The sequence below is a fragment of the Solanum pennellii genome, chromosome 2 (assembly GCF_001406875.1).
Source record: "Solanum pennellii chromosome 2, SPENNV200".
Taxonomy (NCBI): domain Eukaryota; kingdom Viridiplantae; phylum Streptophyta; class Magnoliopsida; order Solanales; family Solanaceae; genus Solanum; species Solanum pennellii.
The window spans coordinates 42,798,826-42,821,826 of NC_028638.1; the positions used below are offsets into that span (position 1 = coordinate 42,798,826).

Sequence of the window (23,001 nt, forward strand, 5' to 3'; positions counted from 1 at the left end):
AATCCATATGGTATATACATGTGAGGAGGAATAAATATACTATGTGGATTATATATTATTTTTAAAAAAAAATTAATTTTTTCACTTTTATTAGAGAGTAAAGGTATATGTGAACCGTTTGTATAACGGTATGAGTCTATATAAGTCACTTTCATAACGAGGAAAATATCATCTTCAAATGATAAAGTTGTGAGATATATCACACCCTTTTCTAATTTTCTTTTTGGTCTTCTAAGAAATGGAATTCTTTTTTCCTTAAATGAGATGGACTAATTTTAATTATTTTTTTACTTATTTAGAGAAGTACACTTGAGAAGTCTCCAAGATTATTTTTTTTAAAAAAAAAAAAAAAACTTGAAAAGCCAAGTCATTGATGAAATAATTGAGTCAATGGTAGGTCTAAAACCATATAAACTTAAATTTCCTTCTTAGTGTTTTCGAATTGGTATTTTCACTCACAATTCTTTTTTTTCCCTTATTTTGTAATAACTATCTGCATATATCAGAATTATTACTCCGATGAAAAAGATTTTTCATATTTAAAACTTGAATTCGACAATTTAAGTATACTTTTGGAGATATAAATAAAGTCTCTTAGACTTTTTTTTTTTACTTCCTTCCCCTCCAAATATTTATTTTCTCCATAATTTTATAGAATATACCATGCTTAAATTGTTGATATGTGAATGTGATGGTCTTGGCAATTAAAAAATTTGTAGGAGCTAGCCTCATAGGACTAAGACATGCTAACTATTTTCAAAAGTTTTAATCAGAAATAATTTTGAAAAGAATAATAGATTCTAGAGAATTAAATTTTTTTAAAAAAAAATAACAAAAGTATTATTTAGCACGTCGATTGGAACATGTAATAAATAATTAAGACCTCCAATAACAATGCAACTTATTCCTTTGGTAGGGTGGGGCCTTTCCATGGATATTTATTTGAAATTTCAATTAATTTAAATATAAATATTTTATTTATAAATAATATTTTTTAATCAAAGATCGCACATAATATAATAATTTTAAAAAAATAGGATCATATGTAGGGGGTGGGGGTGACTTAGGGATTGGGGAGGGAGGAGGTTATGGCTAGGAAAGGGCTTTAATGAAAGTCAAATGGTCGACAATACTTCGAATACGCGAAATTTTACTAAGAATTTTTTTCACACTCAAAATTTAAATTTGAAAATTTTAATTAACGAAGAAGCAATTCCATTCGCTAATTGTTGACATTATCGTATTAAAATGTTGTTCTTTTGCCCAAAGAATGTGCAATTTTGGCCAAAAGATTCCATTGATAAATTAATTTTGTGGGAATTGATTAACAGAATGTGACTTACAAGCCACTAACATAAAATGGATACTCCAGGATAATGGTATATCGAAAGAAAAAATAATTACATCTTTTAGTTTATTAAAATGAATATAGAAAAAGAGAAAAAAATATTTTTTTTTAATATGTTGAACAAGTAAAAGGAAAAAGAAAAAAATTATTAAAGGTCAACACAAACCAACTAACAGCTTTCTAGAATACTTGACCACCAAACAAAATTATTTTTTAAAAAACGAATAAATTAGGCAAAACTATGCATTACCTTTCTGAACTTGAGCTTTTTATTCTGTGTAGTGCGTACGCCTAAACTATATTCCGCTTTAATTATCCCAAACTTATTTATTCCTCCATCACGTACACCTTTATTGTTCACCTGGTGTAGAAATTGACAATACACTCTATTATGCACATGAGGAAGTGATTTTTTGCCACATCATAAAGCTACAACGGTAAAAAGACGTAAAATCTCCATTTTTATTTAATATTTGACATGTTTTAAACGAAAAATAGAGTAAAATGTAAATGAAAAGTAAAGGAAACAAAGATTAACACTTGGTAAGAATTTCAGACAAATTTGAAATTTAATCGATCAACTTCACGTCTAAGAAGACCCAAATCCAAAAGGAGTTCCGCGAAATCAACCCTTATTCAAAAATAACTTTTAAACAATGAATTTTTAAATTTAAGAAAAACTATCCAATGAATAAATGACATGTAACATTTTACCTAAATATTTTAACTATTTTAAAATCTATTTTGCAGCACCCTATCCCCTCCCTGCAACCCATCTTCTTCAAGATACTTTTGCATAAACAACTCCAATCCCCACCAATTTTTTTTATTCAAACAAGTTCGGAGGTAATTAAAACGGAATATAATTTAGGTGTACACCGAATAAAAAGCTTCAAGTTCAGGAGGTAACGAATACTTTTGCCAATAATTCTTGATTCGTCGGAACCAAGTGTAGTATTTAAGCGAAGAAGGGTAAAAGAGCGGACCCATTATCCACACATTTTGAAGCTGGAAACAGTAGATCTATGGATTATCATAAAGTATATATGCATAAAACTCATGCTAGTGGAAAAAAACTTTCAATGCCCAATGTTAGATACAAGGGCTAAGGCCAGTATATACTGCTCCATAACAGTATCTGCAAAACAATACTAAAGCCACCATGCATAACGAGCAACTACAAATCGAGTAGTGTAACAACTCTAACATATAACCAGTAACTAAGGTGTCAAATATCGAATACTGTAACAACAAGTAACTAAGGTGTCACTATTAGAACGGACCATCTCACACAGAAATTATTTCGCAGAAGATTGAGAAAGTAAAGAAGATTTTACCTGATAGACGCGAGATGAAAAAAGCTGAACCACTTGTTTGAGTCACCAGCAGAGAGATGGATAGCTTTATCAAAAGACACTTGCAGTCTAAAAGGCAATGACATAAATCACAATGTAGTCTTTCAGAAATGACTCTAGTTTTTTCTCTCTTTTCCAGATCATATTTTATGCAAGCAAGCATACTACCAACCAAAGTTAAAAATCTTAGAAACATGCAGGGACTTATCCTTTTATAATTGATCGATTGTCCTAAATGGAGACCAATTACTTCTAAATGGACTTGGAACAGTCTTCACACATCGTATCTAAAATGGCACTGTCTTTTCTCATCTATCTTGATGGTTTATCGAACAAACTAAAACAACATAACATGTGAAGTCTACATAAAACAGATGAGGGATGCTACACAGATAATGCATGCATGCTCCAAGATATGTACTGGTGTTATCAAAGGCAAAAGGCATAAAAAGGAGCCAAAATCTGCTGGATATTGAATTATAGAGTGCAAAGCACAATCAAATCGTGAGCTTTAATGAAGATATGTGCATATGAAAAATAACCAAAAAACATAATTGTAACATAAGAGAAAGCAACTATAGACACAAACAACGGTTATATGAAGTAAGTTGCCGATTTTTTTTACAACTGCTACTTGTAAGAGCACATAGAGGGGTAGACAAGCCAACGAGGGCAGTATGGCAGATCATACCTATGCCTTTTCTGGACTCATGGAATGTGAGGAACAAAATATCATTTCTAGAAGTAAGAAGTATATGGGAATGTATCCCAATATCTCCTCATGTGGTGGTTGAACAGGGGAGTACTGAAAATCATACCCTTGTGCCTTTTTTAGACTACATAGACTGAAACAAATGGAGATCATTTCATACGGTCAGAATAACATTTGATGTATCAAAATGTCCTTACTTTCATGTATCTTTTCGGTGTAATGAAGCAATCGGGTGTATATAGGAGATTGGGACAGTTTATAGTAATGGTGTTTAAGCCTCCACATAGTTGTACGTACTTTTGACATTAACTTCGTGTAATATCAAGCAAATGATCTCAACTTATCAAGAGAAAGATCAGCACAATGCTGTCAAATTGTGGAGGCTAAAGACAACGTCACAAATGAGACGAAAAAGAGACTGAACCAGAAAGTAGCCATCTACTTCAACACATTGTAACACTCTAATTGGAATAATTAATTAATAGCACAGATTATAGAGGTATTGCATGATTCAAAGTGGTATAAACTCTCCTTCACTCTGACATTAGGTTTTATTTGTTGTATAATCAGGAAGAATTGACATGCAATACAGCAGACACGTTGGAGCATGAATCACTGGAGAGAGAGACAGCCATGAAATTCCTCAAGAAACTCTTAACGACATTTCACTGAAAGCACTCAAGACAAAGCATATTGTACTTCGCAAGCAACAATAACACCAACGGGAAACCAAAGAACTCAAGACCAAACTTCAAACTTCTTTCAACTAATACATCCAGCAGTTACAAAGTGAAAACCACGTCTACCACATGAGCCTGAAATAGAGCCATGCTCCCTTGATATGACAAGAAGAAGAGGGCCTCGTACAGCAATATGATCCCACTGACATCCACCTACTGCACCAGCTTCATTGCCACTGGTAAAACCAATATGCACCGTGGGACACCAAAAACCAGGACGGTACCACATAACTCTGGTTAGAAACCAAACCATTTTGGTTTGTTAATAAAAGATGTTTTCCTAAAACAAAACTACGAGCCTTAATCCACATTTGTTTTGTAGTTCTGAAAGGTGGATTCACTTGACCCCGACAATGTGACAATTTAGTCACTATTTGATTGGCCTGAGTTTCACTTTTAGCCAGCTTTTATCTATATCTTTAACTGAATTTAATTTACTCACAAAACCCATCTCTTTGAAAATATGTTTAGCATCAAATAAAGATATTTAGTCAATGTTAATCCTTACTCATAAAAATGTTCTAAAATGTTTTTGAGTTTTAGTGGTATTATTTTCCAATAAAAGAAATCAAACAATAATTCTCCCAAAAGCAAACCCAAAGCTTATTAAACACTAAATCAACAGTCACACTAGTTCTACCGAAAACAAAACCAGTACCAATTATCCCAAAACAAAATCATTTTCTAGTCCAACAGCACTATAATGTCTCCAGACGAAATGGTGATCAACTTGTTCATTGTACAACTTTTCTTGCCATCATTTCAGTGAAACAGGCATCTAGCTGCTCATTGACTAAAACAGATACCATCAACTAATTAGTTTCAGATTTCATTGCACCGGGAGGAATTTTTGATTCTATGAAAAGAAATTTTATTACAGAAATACAAACAGTATGAAGATCATGCAACACAGAGAGTAGAAGGCTCAAAAAAGGAGTCAAAGAGCACATACTTTATGAGTATTTGTACAGCAGAATACATCATTGATGAGCATAACAAGCTCCTTATATTGGAACTTTGTCCCATGATGAAGATACCAATCAAGTTCACTAGTCAAGTGAAGTGGGACAATCTGAATCTCAAGTTCAGATGATTTCAATGCTAATCTTTCTGAACATGCAACTATTAGTCACTAAGCCCAAACAATGAAACAATCCCCATCGCGCTACTCAGTCTAACAGACAGAAATACCAAATAAATGATGATAAGGCCTACACCAAGCATCTTGTTAGGGCGCATGTCATTCTTGGGAAGAACAACAAGGGCCCATAAAAGACCAAACAGGAGAAAACATATGGTGTAAAACAAACTTCTATCCCCTGGAAGTATGAATGAAGAAGGTTTCTCTGACCAGGCACCGAGGAATAATGAGATTCCTAACCCAATAAGTGTATTAAACATGGGACCTGCATAGCATCCAGATAAAGCAATCTGCACACCATCTCCCCCATTCATCGCCAAAGCAACATTAGAGACCAGATCACCCATTGAATTGCCCCAAGCCAAAACAGTGAGCCCAAGAATAGAGGGATTAACCCCCAGTACAACACCCAATCCAACCAGCAGCGCCACCAGTTCATTCGCAATCATATAAAACCACACGATACTCATAATAAAACCCCCCAAAACCCATGGAAGCAAAAACATCTGTGGTGGACGGTCAGCTCTTGTATGCTTGTATGCAAGTATACCCAGTGTGCAACCAACAGAAATGCCAAGAACTATAGCAACACTTCTGCCTAGGTAACTCACATAATCCTGAGTATTCCATAAAGCTGCAAGAAGAAAAGGAGCTAAAGTAGCACTGCCTACAGCGTATGGTTTTGACCAAGTTTCTTCCTCAACTAATGGAATGGTTAATCGTCTTGGCACAGTCAATGGCAACTCTAGAAGTGAACAGAGCTGAGAGCAGGAAAATGATGGGCTCTTGACTTCTACACCCTCGTCAATCCAACCCCACAAAGGCCTTTCCCCATCATGCACCCTCAATGACTGATTAGAATATATTGCCACATTGGATGCCCACATCCACTGAGGCAAGGAACCATGTGACTGTATGGTATTGTCCTCTGTCTCAACGTCAAGCAAAGTGCTATAAACAGAATCCTCCTCCTGAGTCCCTTCAGAAAATATACTTCCTCTTACAGGAAGCAAAGGAGTAACAACATCCAATCTCAATCTTCGAGCATGCTTCCTCAAAATCTCATTGGCAGCAACAACAAAGGCATAAATAACATAGATCAATACAAATGCAATAGTTGCTACGACACTAACTTCACCAACAATCAAGATCAATAATAGTGACATCAGTGTTACAATGAAAAAGGCAATATCCCTAATAAAACATTTTTTGTCAACCTGAACATCCTGATCAGCTACACAAAGAGAAACAGCACCCACGACAACGCAAGTAACAAACACAGCCCCACCTAGAACACTGTTAAGCCCAACATCACCAGCACCACTTCCTACAAACGCAGCAATACTCGCGAATACATCCGGAGCACCATTACCAAGCGGGAGCAAAACAACTCCAGCAACTGTAGGAGATAGCTTCAACAAGCTAGCCAGTTTCTCCAATGAACCACAAAAGTAATCAGCTGCAGTGTTACCCAAAAGATAGAACAATGCAGCAAGCCAGACACCAAATACTACAAACGCCCACGCACTTCCATTACAACCACAGTAATAGAACTTAAGGTAATCAAAGAACCCTCCAGACGAGCAATCCGGGTGAACTTTCAAGAAGTCACAACTACTTTTAAACCCCACATGATCAAACAATCCTGCACATAACTGAGGCTTTTTTACCACCAAATCATCAGCATCCGACCCGTTCACTTCTAACATCCCTCGACGAACCACTCGTGTATGTGAAGAATAACCATCAAATCTACTACTTGGGTTCCACTGACTAGAAACTAAAGATGACTTCTTTATAATTGGATTGCTCACAATATCTTCACGGTTGTAGAACATAAACATAAGGACTAGGGAACACACAAGATTGAACACCCCACGAAGTCGTGGACTTTTTCTAATGAAAAACCCATCAGATTTCTCCATTTTTCAACAAATATTTCAAATTACCCAAGAACCATAATCCCCTCAGTTTCAATTAAAAACTACTGAAACTCAGCAAAACGCATCGAAAACCCAAGAACCATAATCCTCAGTTTTCAATTAGAAACTACTGAAATTCAGCAAAACACATCGAAAAAGTCTTGGAATTTTGTACAAGACAAGAACAAAAATAGCTCAAAAGCAAAAATGGGTACTTACCAGATTGATGGGGTTTGAAATTCGAAGCTGTTACGAGGTTTGAAGAGTTATGGGGTTCATGAAAATCTTTGATCTTTCTGCGAAGCTTCCCGCAAAGGATCCTTTCACAAAAATCTCAATGTTCCCTTTGGATGGTAATGGTAAACGTACAATTTCAAGATTATTTTTTTCTCTAGAAACTAATTTGTATAATTGTTAGTAATAATTTATTATGAAGATTGAATTTTTTTTAAAAAAAGGATACCCTTTGTTTTTTCAAACAAAAACAAATTGTATGACTAAATAATATTCTAAAATCATCTCGACTCAAATCTAATATATATTCTTAACTATTTATGTATGAATTTCAGTTTCTTTTTATTTACGTTGGAATTATGTTATTATTGTCTTTTTAGTTTAATTGTATTCGTTTACTATTTTTTAAATATATTTATTTCTTTTGTTATTACTTTTATCCTATCGAAAAAAGATAATTTATTTTTCATTTTATACTCAACATTGAATGAGATGAAAAAGAATGGCATAAAACACATAAAACGAATGCGATTTTTCGAATTTTTTTCATTTATTGTTGAAATTATGTTATTACTCCTTTCGTATAATTTTATTAGTGCAATATTTTTCAAAATATATTTTTTTCTTTTATTTATTACATTTAAAATATATTTTTTTCATTTTATACTCAATATTAATTGAGCTGAGAAAGAAATGCATCAAACGCATTCAACGTATGCGATTCATATGTAGGTCTAGTTCTACCCATTGATTGTTGGCATTACATTATTACCCAATTTATTTAATTTTATTTCCAATATTTTTAAAATATATTTATTTATTTTATTTATTACTTTTATCTGGGGGCGGATCTACGTGGCCACGTGAGAGTGCCACGACATCCATTGATCTCGGAAAAAACATTGTATATATATATGTATATATTATATTAAGTGTAAATATTTATTTTGCCGCCCAGTAACTATATTGCAAAATAACTCAGCTGGCAAAGGAGCGGATCTCCCTCCTAGGTTGTAGGTTTGAACCTAGCCATCAACACTTCCTTTTTTGCTTGCTCCTTTTTTTCTTTTCTTTTTCTCTATTCATTCTTATTTATTTATGACTATTCTCTATTAATTCAAATTGACCCTTTTTTTAGCTATTCTTTACTTTTTCTACATTTGTTCTTATTTATTTATTACTATTTTTTATTAATTCAAATTGACCCCTTTTCATAATTAATTTTGAGTTTTCTTTTTTTTTCTCTTGCACTAATTATTAATCTCTTGATATGAGTGTGACGTGTTTATTTTTTTATCAATTAGTGAGTACTGAATTATGAGCATCGAATAAATATTATGAAGAATATATTTAAATAGTAGTTTCAAAAAAACACAAGTTCAAAAATGATTTTTTTTTTAATTTAACGGTTCTTGCGATCTTCATCGACGTTTTTGCTATGTAAGATGATTAGGCTGAAACTATAATTTTTATTCTTTCTCAACTATATATTTCCAGTAACACATAAAGTCAATGAAAGATGAATATATTATATTAATACTATTAGATGGTTTATACAAACTCAAATTTGAATGTGAATTTTTTTTCTTAAAAGTTTCAGCGAAGAAGACATCAAATTCCAAAAAGAAAATAAAATTGAATTGTTTAGTTATATATAATCACATAATATCTAAAAGAAAATATTACTACATACATATTTGATCGATTCATTTATGAAAATAAATAAAATTTATAATTTGAGTTGTAACGCAAAATTAGAGCAACCGATCCTTTCATCTTACTTGAACGTTGTGACACCCCCGACCTCCAAATTTTAGATCCGCCTCTGCTTTTAACTTATCAAGAAAAGATAATTATTCTTTTTTTCATTTTATACTCAACATTAATTCACTTGAGAAAGAAAGACATAAAGTTCATTCAACAAATTCGATTTATTGTAACTATTGGTCTCTTCCCATTTATTGTTATTATTACCCTTCTTCTTAATTTAATTTGTCCAATATTTTTGAAATATATTTATTTCTTTCATTTAATACTTTTATTGTATCAAATAAAAGATATTTGTTTTTCATTTTATACTCAACTATAATTGAGCCGAAAAAGAAAGACATAAAATATATTCAACGAATGCAATTTATGTGTAAGTTTCAATCTCTTATTTATCGTTGAAATAACTTTATACCCCTTCTGTTAAGAAAGTCATCAAACGCATTCAACGAATGCGATTTATGTGTAAGTTTAAGTTTTTTCTTATTTATTGTTGAAATTACGTTATTACCCTTTTTGGCTAATATTATTTGTCCAATATTTTTGAAACATATTTATTTCTTTGATTTTATACTTTTATTATACCGATAAAAGAATATTTTTCATCTTAGACTCAACATTAAATGAGTTTAAAAAAAAGGACATAAAACACATTCAACGAATGCGATGAATGCGATTTATGTGTAAGTTTCAATCTCTTCTCATTTATCATTGAAATTATGTTATTACCCCTTTTGTTAAGAAAGACATAAAACACATTCAAAAAATGCGAATTATGTGTAAGTTTTAGTCTCTTCCCATTTATTGTTGAAATTACGTTTATTACCCCTTCAGTTTAATACTTTTTGTCCAAAATTTTTGAAACATATTTATTTCTTTTATTTAATACTTTCATTATATCAAGAAAAGATAATTATTATTTTCATTTTATACTTAACATTAATTGAGTTGAGAAAGAAAAACATAAAACGCTTTCAACGAATGTAATATATGTGTAAATTTAAGTCTATTTTCATTTATTATTGAAATTACATTATTATTCATTGAGTTTAATTTTAATTTGTTTAACATTTTATATTTATATATATATCAGGAGCGTAGCTACCCTTTGATGGACACTCTTTGTTAGAAAATTAAACTGTATTTATAAGTAAAATAACAATTTAAATGGTTAAATAATATATTTTGGACACCCTTAAAAAACAATAAAAATTTCTAGCTTAGTGATTTTAATCGTTCAACTCTTACTAAGTTATTTTCAAGTTGCGGTGTGCATATTCGATTCCCGTTATTTGACTTTGATTTTTTCTTTTTATTAAACATTTAAATAAAGTTTGAAAATAATTATTTAATTTAAAGTTAATAAACAAAATCTATTTTTTTTCTTTTCATTAAAAAATTAAATAAAATTTAAAAGTAATTATTTAATTTAAAGTTAATATGCAAATTTTATTTATTTATTTCACAATGCTACTAAAAGTGAAAATACTTTATATAAATTCTCTTTTAATATAACTCATTTGATTCTATTCTTTATTTTTCATTTCTCGTTGTTGGTCATCGGAGGTTTGTGAAATCTTGAAGTATAAAAGTGATTTTACTCTAAACTGAAATATCTTTTTTTTTTGTTGGTTCACTCCTACGAGATAGATAAACGTGAACATCAAAGCTAAATATTAGTATGTACTTTGAATTTTAAAAATTTTGGTGTATTTTAATTTTTAAAAATTAATCATTAATGTTTTGTAGTTTGATTTTTATAAAATTTAAATACACCCATTTTTTAAAATTATTTTTACGAGCTATGAAATTTTCGGACATCGTTTATAAAAATTTTGACTGCGCCATTAATATATATATATATAATGTAATTTTACGATAAAGAATATCCAGTGTGACCGTAGACGAAGCACATATTTAAATGATAAATGAATTCTAGAATCAACAAATAAGAATTCTTATGGGATGACTAGAATACATATGATTAATCTTTAATCAAAAACTTGAACTTAAGTTTTATAAATGAAAATAATTTCTTTTAGTAGAAATTAACGATCTATCGTTGTCATTTTCTTTTTTGGAATAAATTAGGTTTATCATATTTATTTATTTTATTTTATTTTTAATATATTTTGAATTCAAATTTTTATGACATATCTTGTGATTAAAATAATCTATCGCCATAATTTTTCTCTATGTTGACAAAATCTCCTCACTCGGTTCTATCTCTCTTTAATTTTTTAAATATTTATTTTTACGTAGAAATCTTTGGTGTCAACAAAAGGAAAAATTATTAGAAAATATATGTTAACGCGTTTGGATAAAATTTGACAATTTTTTTTAAAAAAAATTTACGGGAATACTCTCTGTTCTTTTTTCAAAAGCTTTTTTCTTATTTTTTTAAAAAATAGTAACTGTATTTTTAATTAATATTTATATTTTCCCATTTCAATATATTTATACGCAATTTTTTTTAAAATTAATTTTTATTTAACACAATTTTTTTGAAAGATAATATTTTTTTTTTCGAATCTCATACTAAAATTTTTTCAATCTTATGCAGCGTAGCAATAGCAAAGTAAAGACTTTGACTAGCGATGAATAAATATTCTTTTAAATTATGTGAATTGCGTATAAAATTAAATATATAATTTTAATAGATAATATATTTAACTTCAGTACACCACATATTAATTTTTGGAAAACATATATATGCATTATACCTTATCTAAAAATAGCTTCAGTTATGATTTTACAATTCTAAATATATCATATAAAATTATAATTAAAAAATTAATTTATAAAAAAAAAAAGTAAGATAAATAAATTAAAGCGGAAGAATTTATTTTAATTTATTTTATTCGTAGACAGGTCAAAAGACATTTATTCCCAATATTTAACAAGAAGAAAAAGAGGAGATGTAAGAAAAATATCCAAAAACCAATCTTTTGAAATCTTGAATTTACCCAATTTCTGTCGGAATTTTCGCTCAGATTTCCATTTGAATTCCAACCCATTTTCAGATAATCTAAAGTACCCTTCACTGTATATTTTTTTTGTTTGGTGTGTGGGGATATATATATTATAATAGAGGGGTACCCTATCTTCCAGATTTGTTCATTGACTGGTAAGAAAATTGCTTTTTTCTTTATCCAGTTTCTTGGGGTTTTTTTCCCCTTTTAATTTGGTAGGCTAAACATGATTTTTACTTTTATATCAATGTTTGTGATGGGTGTAATTGATTGTGGATAAATTTTGGTTTGTGGGTAGGAAGAATTTGGGGCAAGGGCCCTCTTTTTGGTTAGCTCAAGAAATTACCTAGTTTTTCTGCCTCTGCTGAGATTTGAACCTGGTTGATGAGCCACACTCATGGTTATGGGTGTTTGATTAAACAATTTTTTTGTACGATTTGTGTTTGACCCGTCTTAGCATGAAAAACTTGATATTGGAATTTTTCTTCTGTGTATAATCTGTGAATCCTGAGAAAAAAGATTGTAGCTTTAACCATTGGATGAATAATTACTGAAAGCAACTTTGTTGAAGAAAAGTATTTATTGTTCTCTTTCATTTTGTCAAGCAGGAAGAATAAATTTACCTCACAGATCGGCAGAAATTAACTCTTCTAACTCAGACGACTCGACATTCAAACAGATTGAAAGGTGAAACCTTTTATGTCTCAACAGAGTCACCTTAATTGTTAAAACAAAGTTCATTGTTTCAGGATGGATCTTTTAGATTTATTACAATCTTGAGAACTGTAACTCAAAGATCATTTTGCAATTTAGTTTGTGAGCTTGCCATTACTATTTGGTTAATGTTTTTTGTTCGACAGATATGCAGAGTCAGTTGATGTGCAGTGGGTGCAGGACAATGCTTCTTTATCCCAGAGGAGCTTCTAATGTCTGCTGTGCAGTGTGCAATGCACTCACCCCTGTCCCACCACCTGGTATCTGTGCTTTTCTTGATTCTGATGTGGTTATAAGTACTTTTTCTTCTTTCAAATTTGTGTGGCTGATTTTTGGATTATGGCCCCCTTCCATGTTGATTACAAGTGTTGTTGCTAGAAGATTGTTGTTAGGAAAGAAAATTAGTGTACTTAAAAACATTTTTGAGTATCTAATAGTAACGCTATGCTTGATGCTGACATGGTAAATAAAGCCATAAAGTGGGCTAGGTTTGGGGAGGCTTGGTGTGTAGATCTGTTGGGATTGAGATGTAGTATTGTTGTTGTTGTTTTGCCTTGACATGGATTGAAGCATAGTTGTTGTTGTGTTCTGTTACTCGAAGGTGTTGCTTAAATTTTGACCTTTCTCAGGAATGGAAATGGCTCAATTGATATGTGGAGGCTGTCGTACATTACTTATGCATCCACGTGGAGCAAACAGTGTGAGATGCTCCTGCTGTCATACGGTGAACCTTGTCCCAGGTACAGTTTATAACATCCCTTTCCTTGATTTCGGAGACTAATGTTTGTCTGGTTATGAAAATCTAGTGTCTCTTTGCTGGAATGAAATGTTTTCTTAACTTTTGATACTATCCACTTAAGCTTGACCTTCGGTTGTTTTCATTTATCATATGAGTTCTTTTTCCTACATACTCACCAAAAATTTATCATATGAGATCTCAAATTGAGATACCAGCATTTTTATTCTTGTATTACATCAGAAAAATCTGTTGGAAGAGTAACATTACTTTGATGATCTAACTATGTAATACATAAGTGAACATTTCGGTATGGTTGTGTTTTTAGTTGAACTATGTTATGACTTATGAGTTTAGAGTGTGGTCCCAGCTGAAATTCACAACTTTCGAGCTCTTCAAGCTTTTGCCTGGGGGAAAAGAGCTGTATAAATTTATGTCTTTTCAGACTTGGTGGAATATGGTTATGGGATCACCAAAAAGCTTCATTATTGTATGTTTGTGTTATGTTTTTTCCTATTGAGGCTCAATTTATCAGAAGTTTTGCCTGACAGATAGGTGTAAGTCCAATTGATTTCTCTTGAGTTTGGTTGTTCCTCGAAAATAATAACCTGATCTGGTGCTCTTTGTAAACTAGTTGCCAGTCACATAAGATATAGATATCTGCTGTTATATCTTCTTATCAGCTTTACTTTTTGGTCATATCTGCTTCATTTTGCAGCACATCTGTAATTTGCAAACAGAACTTAGTTATGACTGGTAATTGGTGGATTTAACTTGGTGTATGCATTTTTCTCCAAGCACACGTTCTTAAATGTCATTGACTAGTCTGTTCCTATGTGTCTTTTTTGGTTTTAAGAAGATATTACTGGAATCTAAGCATGAGTAACCAGAGTGGGTGTATATTGAATTGTGCTCTTTCCTTTCCAATCTCAAAAGTTTTCTTTCCCCCTAGGTCTTCTATCTTGTTTATAGTGCTGGGAATATATTTTTTCATTTTTCCCTTGGTCAGAAGCTACATTATTTGAAGTTGGATGGTGGTCCTGAAGGCAACAACATTTGTAGGTTGACCATGCCAAGGAGTAAGAAATGTAGTGTCACAATGCTAATTGGGCACTAATGTTATGTGCAAAATCAGGTGCCTTTTACTAGAGCTAAGCGGTAAAGACAGATGTTTAAGATGAGATAGTAACTCATTTTGAATTTTAAGGGGACTATACCTGAATCATTTGCCTGTTCTATCTTTCACGAGAATTTAACAGGGTAAAGAGCTAGATGAATTGTTTGTGTTTGAGGATTTGTACCTTCGATAGAGCTTAGGTTTCTTGTTACCTGGTGACATATAATTGTGCTGTCGATCTTCAGGTCCAAACCAGTTTGCTCATGTCTACTGCGGGAACTGCCGTATGATGCTGATGTATCCATGTGGAGCTCCATCGGTTAAATGTGCAGTATGCCATTATATTACCAATGTTAATGTGAGTATGATGATTCATTTTTCTTTTTGATCTTTGGTGAAAATTTTAGCTGATGCTTGGTCCATATAGTTAAAGAAGTAAAATAACAAAGAGGAATGAATTTTAAGATTGTGCTTTTGGTAATGAGAATTCTATTTTGTGCGTAGTATAATATTTACTTACTTTGTTAGGATCAGAGAATAACCAACTACCATATTGACTTAGTTTAATTACATTTTGAAGTGAGAATATATATTAACTTGACGGTAAATAAGTGATAAAATGTGTGTATGAAAGACGTGTCTTGCATGCATTGGTTGGTGTAAACACCAGTGCGGGTAAGTTTTTTTATTTTGTTGCTCAAGGGTGATGCAAATCAATCAAAATCACAATGTTGAGCCTTTTATGTAAATAGTAAGATTTAATGATATTAGAATGATCGGAATTGAAGAAGATAAGAAGGGAATAATTAGCACAGTGAACATGTTGTTGATGCTTCAAAATAGCCAATTCCCGAGTCATTGTTACTCATGGAGAATTGTTGGGTTTGTCTCTGTTTAAGCTGCTCTTCTCTGGTTCTTCCTTCTCCACTTATAGTATGAACCTATAGGAATCAGTAGATTATAGCGATTAACCTTGCTTCATATCATAGATTGTAAAGCAAGTAAATTAAATTGAAAATCGTCTACACATTTCGAGGACTTTCACATAAAGCAAAGTGTCAGAGTGGTTTAATCCTTATGAAAGTTTAATGGAGAAGCTTATGTTGGAAGGTAAGTTTATCTTCAGCTTTTGATATCAGCATCATCAGCCCACTTAAATGCAAACTTATTTTGAACTTTTAGTCGCAAATTTTAGAAGTTATTGATATCACAGATTGTGGGGAAAAAAGGGGTAAGTGGGTGAGTGAGGAAGCAAAATAAGGTCTTTTGGTTACTAGTCCATTGCTTATGTAATGCTCAGTGTAATCCCATAAGTGGAATCTGGGAAGGTTAGTGTATACACAGCCTTACCCTTACATTCCGAAGGTAGATAGACCTTGACTCAAGTAAAGCATATCGAAATCAGTAAGAAAAGGAAATGTGGTAGTGAAGAAGCCATGTAGAAAATAATGGAGAAAAGAAACAAATAATATGATAACTAAAACGAAGGAAACAACAGGTACTAATAGAATTGAAGAATAAGATAGTAGGAGAGTAATAATAATAATATTGATAAGAGAGACTAGACAACATGCGTACATGAATATGATAAGGAATTTCAGTTTTCATGTGTTTATATGCATTTTTTTGCAGGCAGGAGATGGAAGAGCCCATGCACCTTTGAACCCTCCTAACGGCACTGCTACTCCTGCTTCAGGATCCTCTTCAACTGTGAGTTCATAAGTCTGCCGCATGTTCTTTTCTTACTTACTAGGTTCTAAATTGACTAAATTGATTTCTGAAATGTGTTCATATCTGCTTTAGGCCAAGGCTCGTTCACAAAATCAAACTGTTGTCGTCCAAAACCCAATGTCTGTCGATGAGAGTGGCAAGTTGGTAAGTTTTCCAACATGATTGACCTCCTTTCATTTATATATTTTGGCTTCTTCACTCTCAAGTTATCCACCTTATCATTAACGATACCATTTTACATTTCTAGGTGAGTAATGTAGTTGTTGGTGTAACAACAACATCATAGCTCGGCAGCTAAACTTGCTGTTCGTGGACAACAATTGAGAGTTTTGCTCGCAACAATTGGAAAGATGAGAATAAAGACAGCCGCTGCATATAAATATGGTAGTGTTTAGTGTTAATACTACAACCATACCCCTGTTTTTCTTTTGTAACATTTTGATATTATGATTGTGGGGTGATTGAAGCTACTACAACAAGTGTTGTGACTATTTGGAGTCTGTAATTGATAACTACGCGTTAGATTTGTGGCGTGCTATGCCCAAAGTCATAAGTGAAGAATGTTATTATGTACCTTATATGCCATATTATTGTATATGACTGTATACCATGAACCTTACTGCCTAAACACCTTGCTTTTGAGAGGCGTATTCAGGATCTAGAGACTAGAGTTAGTGAGCTTTGAATGAGTGCGGTTTTTATTAGATGTATGCATCTTTTCCCTTGTTGCATGTGTGTAATGGCACCTGCAGACTTGTCTGGAATTTGTCTCCAATTAATATGAATATGATATGGTTTTCTTAGAGACAAATCTCACTTCGTATAAAATCATAATTGTAAGAGGGCAAGAAATCTCATTTCCTTATTTACCTCTGCCCCTCGAAAGTAGTCTCTGGTTAAAATACGAGAACGAAAAGGAGGGGGTGGGGGTAGTAGTAATCTTTCTTTTTTTTAATTCCTTCTTCCTCCTCCTTATATCTGTCTTCCTTTTATTCCCAACTACTTTGCCCTTTGGTATCTTCTTCAAGTTGAAAACTTGTTTTTGCAACTCAATATATATATATATATATATATAATACTATGGTTTTGTTCAACAACAAAAGTAATATGGTACAACACTTCTCACAAGGTCCAAGAGTAACTTTATTTTGAAATAAATTTTCCTTTCATAATCACCTCACAAGTATATCCGGTGGGTGAGTCAGAATTTTTATTAATATGAAAAAGTAAACACGCAAAGAATTATTAGGAGTTTTAACGTTTACTACATATACATAAAAGATAATTTTAACTATATATAAATAGTGTTAACTTTTCATTAAACAATGCTCGGATGAACCCCTAGTCCCTATCTAGCTCAGACACTGCATATACCTACTTGAAGATTATGTCTAAACTTGTTGCATACTTCATACAAAAACCTTCCATTTCCCACCAACTGATTAACCTAATTTGATGACTCTTTCTATATAAAGTGTCAGTAGGATGAAAAACAAAACATATTATACAAAATGGCTCAAGAAGGAAATGGACAAAAAATAGATGTGGCTAAGTCTAAGGAATACTATAATTGGGTGATGCCATTGTTGAGGTTATTGGCATTTGGTGCAACAATTTCAGCAACATTAGTTATGGCACTTAACAACCAAAAGAAAACTATTGTTGTTGCCACTATTGGTACCACTCCTATTCAAGCTACTCTCAATGCTAAGTTCCAGCATACTCCAGCTTTTGTGTAAGCCCTTTCTACTTCTTTTTTTTTATATAGTATATAAATGTGGCGTTTGAGTAAGTTTCTGCGTATTTTGATTGATCTTATGAGGTACTTTGTTATTTTCTACTAGCATAAATGTATCGAGCAACTTTGTCCATTAAGATTTTGGACAAATGATAAGAAATGATCACCTAGTGTATACCAGGTCACCATACTACTAGAAACAATGGTTTTTTCCGTCACAAATTCAGTGAAGAATCGTATTGTAGAACCTTATTTTCCTATTGATTTCTCATTGAATCAGCTAGTTGAAAAATGCATGGTGGAAAACAGATTCCCACTGAAATAGTGAAAAACATTCTAATTTTTTGCATATGAAAACATTACTCACTCCACATATTATTTGATCATTTTACTAAATATAGGTGTCTATCTTACTAAATCAAGAAAGCATTACTTAAATTTATCCAATTACCCTTGTAATTACTTCTTTTTAAAAGTGTTCACCTTTGTCAGTAAAATTCTCGAGAATTTTTTTAAGAGGTGAATTAGTAAAATTATCTTCTTATTTTTAATTTCTTAATATACGTGAAAGTGATCAACTAATATAAGACACATGAAACATTATTTTTTCTTTTTCTCATCATTTCAGTCAATTATCTATGGAAATAGCCATTGTAGAAGTGCCAAGATTTAGTTCAATGATAAGAAATCATGTAGTGTATAAAAATGTTATTTATCTTATATATGTGCTTTGTTAATCTATCGATTAAAAAAAAGTTCAACGTTATTTTTTTTCTCAAATATATTTTTAAAAATGATTTTTCTGTGAACGCAGGTTCTTTGTTATAGCAAACGGACTAGGTAGTCTCCATAACCTCCTCATGCTAGCATTTTGTTTTATTGGAAATAAATATGATTACAAGGGACTACGATTTTATGTAATTGGAATCCTAGACATGGTAATTAATTAATTAATTAATTAAGTACTCTTTTTTTTTTTTAATTTTTCAATTAATATTATTAATTAATCTCTTGTATTATGATAGATAAATGTGGCATTAATCTCTGGTGGATCAAGTTCAGCAGCATTTATGGGACAACTTGGTAGGAATGGAAATTCTCATGCAAGATGGAATAAAATTTGTGATAAATTTTATACATTTTGTAACCATGGTGAAGGAGCTATTATTGCTTCTTTTATTGGTTTGCTCTTAATGATAATTACTACTGCAATTAATATAATTAAGCTTAAAAACGTCAATAATTGTGCCATTAATATTCCTTAATCAAGAATATCCTAATTGTCATTTCATTTTTTTTTATTCAAAAAAAAAAAAAAACTTGTATGGTTTTCGATTGTTGTATTGTAATGTCCTCTTAATGTAATGTTCATTTTAATGAAATTTTCGTATTGGCTTTAATGCATTAACTTTCTCCGTCCGGAAATGTTTGTCATGTTGTACGCTTATTAAAAATCAATTTGATTAATTTTTAAAGATAAATTAAATCATATTAATTCGATATTTTAAACAAAAAAAAGTTAGATATTCTAAAATTATATGAAAAGTACTATAAATTATAATTTTTTGAAAAAAAATACATCTTAAAATGTTAGTCAGAATATTTATAGTTTAACTCTAAAAATAGAAATCATGACAAATAATACCGGACGTACGGAGTATATCATTATCATACAATTTGTTATCTTGTCCTTTCTCCAAAATTACGCATCGTTAAAATAAATTATAAATAAAATTATACAAAATATATAATGTCCTACAGTAGTTAGAGGTTTTGGGATAACTTTTTTTTTTTTGAGTAATTTACATAAACTGTCCATAAGAAATGATATTTCTAAGAAAAATATTAGAATACTAAATTATTTATTAAAATTAAAATTAATAAAAAATATTTTTCAATACTTTTTTTCTCATTTGCAAATTAGAAAACATTTATATCTAAAATATGACTATTTTATTATTGTAATTGCTTTCAGAAAAATTGACTTGCTAATAATGATATAAAAAAAAATTAAAAGATCAATATTAAGCTTAAATTTTATTTATTGTAGTTCTTTTTTCTTCTTCAATGGGAACTTCTTCTTTAGAATATGATATGTCATATGAATATCATAAAGAAATGAATAGTATATTCTAAACACATGAACCAATCAACTATGATAGTTTGTTAGTATACGTTATATGTTGGCCGAACTCATAAATAGATTCCTAAATTAGTTTGATTTTTTCTCTCAGGTATCTCAACTACGTCATTTTCCTATTGAATCACCCATAATTTATTCCTTCTAAAAACTGTTGGTTGATTTTGATCAGCTTTTCTATTGTAAATGCATTCAATTATGTTAGTATCGTAATGATTTTGATTGAAGGAATGAAGAAAAACTATATGGATCTCATTTGTTTTCTAATGTGTTCAAATGACTTCAAGTAAAACACAAATATTTTCGAACATTTTCATTATCAATTGGAATAATGAGTTTGGAACAAAATATGTGTCATCTATCAATACCCCTCACAAAATCTGATTCCACATCAGTCAACGATGTTTATTTAAAAAGAACAAATTATGAGTTGTTCAATGATTCAATAAGAAAATAGCATAACTGAGATACCCGAGAGGAAAAAATTAACAAGTTTAGAAACATGTTTATGTATTTGGCCTTATATATTTCATAGGTATCATATTATATGACCAACAATATACCAGAATTGCTATTGATTTAATATGACATTTGCTAAAATCAACTAGTTTTTTGATAATTGATATAGAAAAAAAAGATACTTTATAAGTCATTGTTGTTAATATAGAATAAAATAGATTCGTAAAAACGTGTGTGTAATTAAATTATGAAAAAAAAAATTTAATAGAAGAAGGAAAACATGAAAGAAGAAAATAAGAGAAAAATTCGATTATAATACTGACATCATGTAACGTGAATGTCGTGTCGCGCTAAAAAACACTGGATCTGGACAGTTAGACAATTACTTGGATGAACATCAAAATAAATGAATCGATAAAAATAATTATTTGCATTGAAAAAACAGAAAAAAGAAATTCAATCATGATTGAATTTCTTTTAAGAGATAATATCACAAAAGAATTACCTAGGGATTCTAAAGAAAGTTATTATACAAAAATAAAAATAAAAATACGTGCAAAGTTTTTCTATCAGTAACTTTTTTAATTTCTCTTTTACTGTAACAGAAACACACAACAACAACACATCTAATTTCAAAGAGATTCAAAGTGGATTTGGATTGATTCATTTGATAGCAAGATCAGTGTTTTTGTTGTAATTTTAAGATACACAATTCATTATTTTTCTTCTTTATCTAGCTTACAATTATATATATATATATATATAAAAATATAATAAGAAATTCGAATATCAAAATAATTTTTAAAAGATACTAGCGCGCAAAGATATCAAAATGAACACATGTTTTTTGATCGGAAGTTTTTCTAACTAAATTATCTCATATACAAAATTACGTGATAACAAATATTAATAATGTAAAGGAAAATGATTTTTTTTATCTTATCATTTATCCTTAATAACATAAGCACAAATTAATAACTGTAAAAAACATACCAAGATCTATAACATAAGCAACGACATCAGTGAGCCACTTAACAGGAACAAAGCACACAAAAAATTAGTTGTGACGAAGAAGAAGAGATTTAGAATTTTCGTTGTTATAAAATGAGAGGAAATCCCTCTATTTATATACAACAAAGGGCTAGTACACAAATATTTATCGTGCCTTATCAAAAATGTTAAAACTATTTGAAAAAGTTGTGATCTTTCCGAAAGGTCATAACCTTTTATAAAAAGTCAGAATTTTTCATAAAAGTTGCAACTCTTCATTAAAATCGTAACTTTTCATGAAAGGTGCAACTCTTCGTTAAAGTCGCAACTCTTCGTTAAAGTTATAACTCTATATAAAAGGCACAACTCTTCATTGAAGTCACAAATTTTCATGAAAGGAGAAGACTAGCTTTTGAAATAAATAAATTTAAAAAGAAATTCTAATTTATGTGGCGCCACATAGACAGGTCTAAGATTTTCTTTTTTATATAAATATATATATGATTTTCAAGAGGTTCATATTTAAAGCAATCATTTTGATAGCAAAATTAACGTACAATATGTGTGTCGATTTTAAGATATACAATTCATTATTTTTCCTCTTTATATATTTTTATACTTACTAAATTTGTTAAAATCACCTAGTTTTTATAGTTGATATACGAAAAAAAGGTACTATAAGTTATTTTTTGTTAATATAAAATATAAAAGAATAAAAAATATTAGACAAAAGATGTGTTAATTTAATTATGAAAAATAAAACAAACATAAAAGGTGAAAAAAGTGAAAGAAGAAAATACAACAAATAACATATTGACGTCACATCATATTATCATCACGTTGATGTTATAATGAAGCTATGTAGTTGAATAATTACTTTTAATAAACATCAAAGTAAATGGATCGACAAAGATAATTATTTTGAATTGAAAAATATTTATAAAAAAAAATCTCTTTTTCTTTTGGTCAAATATTCGAGCTAATTGTTTTAACTTTTAGTTGTTCTTTACGAGGTAGAATTATCGAAAAAAAATTTCACAAAAAAATATTACACAAAAATATAATCGTTTCCATTCAATATGTTGATGCATATTCTCAAATCTTAAATATTACATAATCGCTTAATAGCTGATTAGAAGCTATAATTCTAACATTTTATAATTCTAATTATCTAACAAATTTATA

At 30.6% G+C, this 23,001-nt stretch overlaps 3 protein-coding genes across 6 annotated transcripts; 2 read left to right on the forward strand and 1 right to left on the reverse strand.

The window, feature by feature from the left end:
- Positions 1-1,506: 1,506 nt before the first annotated feature.
- LOC107011086 (cation/calcium exchanger 4-like) lies at positions 1,507-7,638 on the reverse strand. 2 transcript variants are annotated; one of them, XR_003576946.1, is made up of 3 exons: positions 5,108-7,638; positions 2,686-2,772; positions 1,507-1,709 (listed from the first exon to the last, which is right to left on the reverse strand). XR_003576946.1 is itself a non-coding variant. In XM_015210420.2 (1 exon), exon 1 carries the CDS (start codon positions 7,219-7,221, stop codon positions 5,281-5,283), a length of 1,941 nt encoding a protein of 646 aa, XP_015065906.1. In that variant the 5' UTR covers positions 7,222-7,638; the 3' UTR covers positions 4,964-5,280. The 2 variants fall into 2 exon arrangements, 1 of the variants encoding a protein (XP_015065906.1); XM_015210420.2 differs by lacking the exons at positions 1,507-1,709; positions 2,686-2,772 and having other exon boundaries at positions 4,964-7,638.
- Positions 7,639-12,106: 4,468 nt separating this feature from the next.
- On the forward strand, positions 12,107-17,131 carry LOC107011089 (protein LSD1). 3 transcript variants are annotated; one of them, XM_015210425.2, is made up of 8 exons: positions 12,107-12,406; positions 12,800-12,878; positions 13,052-13,165; positions 13,535-13,645; positions 15,004-15,116; positions 16,391-16,468; positions 16,562-16,633; positions 16,737-17,131. In XM_015210425.2, the coding sequence occupies exons 3-8, from the start codon at positions 13,054-13,056 to the stop codon at positions 16,773-16,775; spliced, it is 525 nt and encodes a 174-aa protein (XP_015065911.1). In that variant the 5' UTR covers positions 12,107-12,406; positions 12,800-12,878; positions 13,052-13,053; the 3' UTR covers positions 16,776-17,131. The 3 variants fall into 3 exon arrangements, with proteins under 3 accessions (XP_015065911.1, XP_015065910.1, XP_015065909.1); XM_015210424.2 differs by having other exon boundaries at positions 12,107-12,346; positions 12,797-12,878; XM_015210423.2 differs by having other exon boundaries at positions 12,108-12,346.
- Positions 17,132-17,977: 846 nt separating this feature from the next.
- Positions 17,978-19,648, forward strand: LOC107010578 (CASP-like protein 1B2). Its single transcript, XM_015209859.2, has 3 exons — positions 17,978-18,224; positions 19,042-19,165; positions 19,253-19,648. The coding sequence occupies exons 1-3, from the start codon at positions 18,001-18,003 to the stop codon at positions 19,490-19,492; spliced, it is 588 nt and encodes a 195-aa protein (XP_015065345.1). The 5' UTR covers positions 17,978-18,000; the 3' UTR covers positions 19,493-19,648.
- The last annotated feature ends 3,353 nt before the right edge of the window (positions 19,649-23,001 follow it).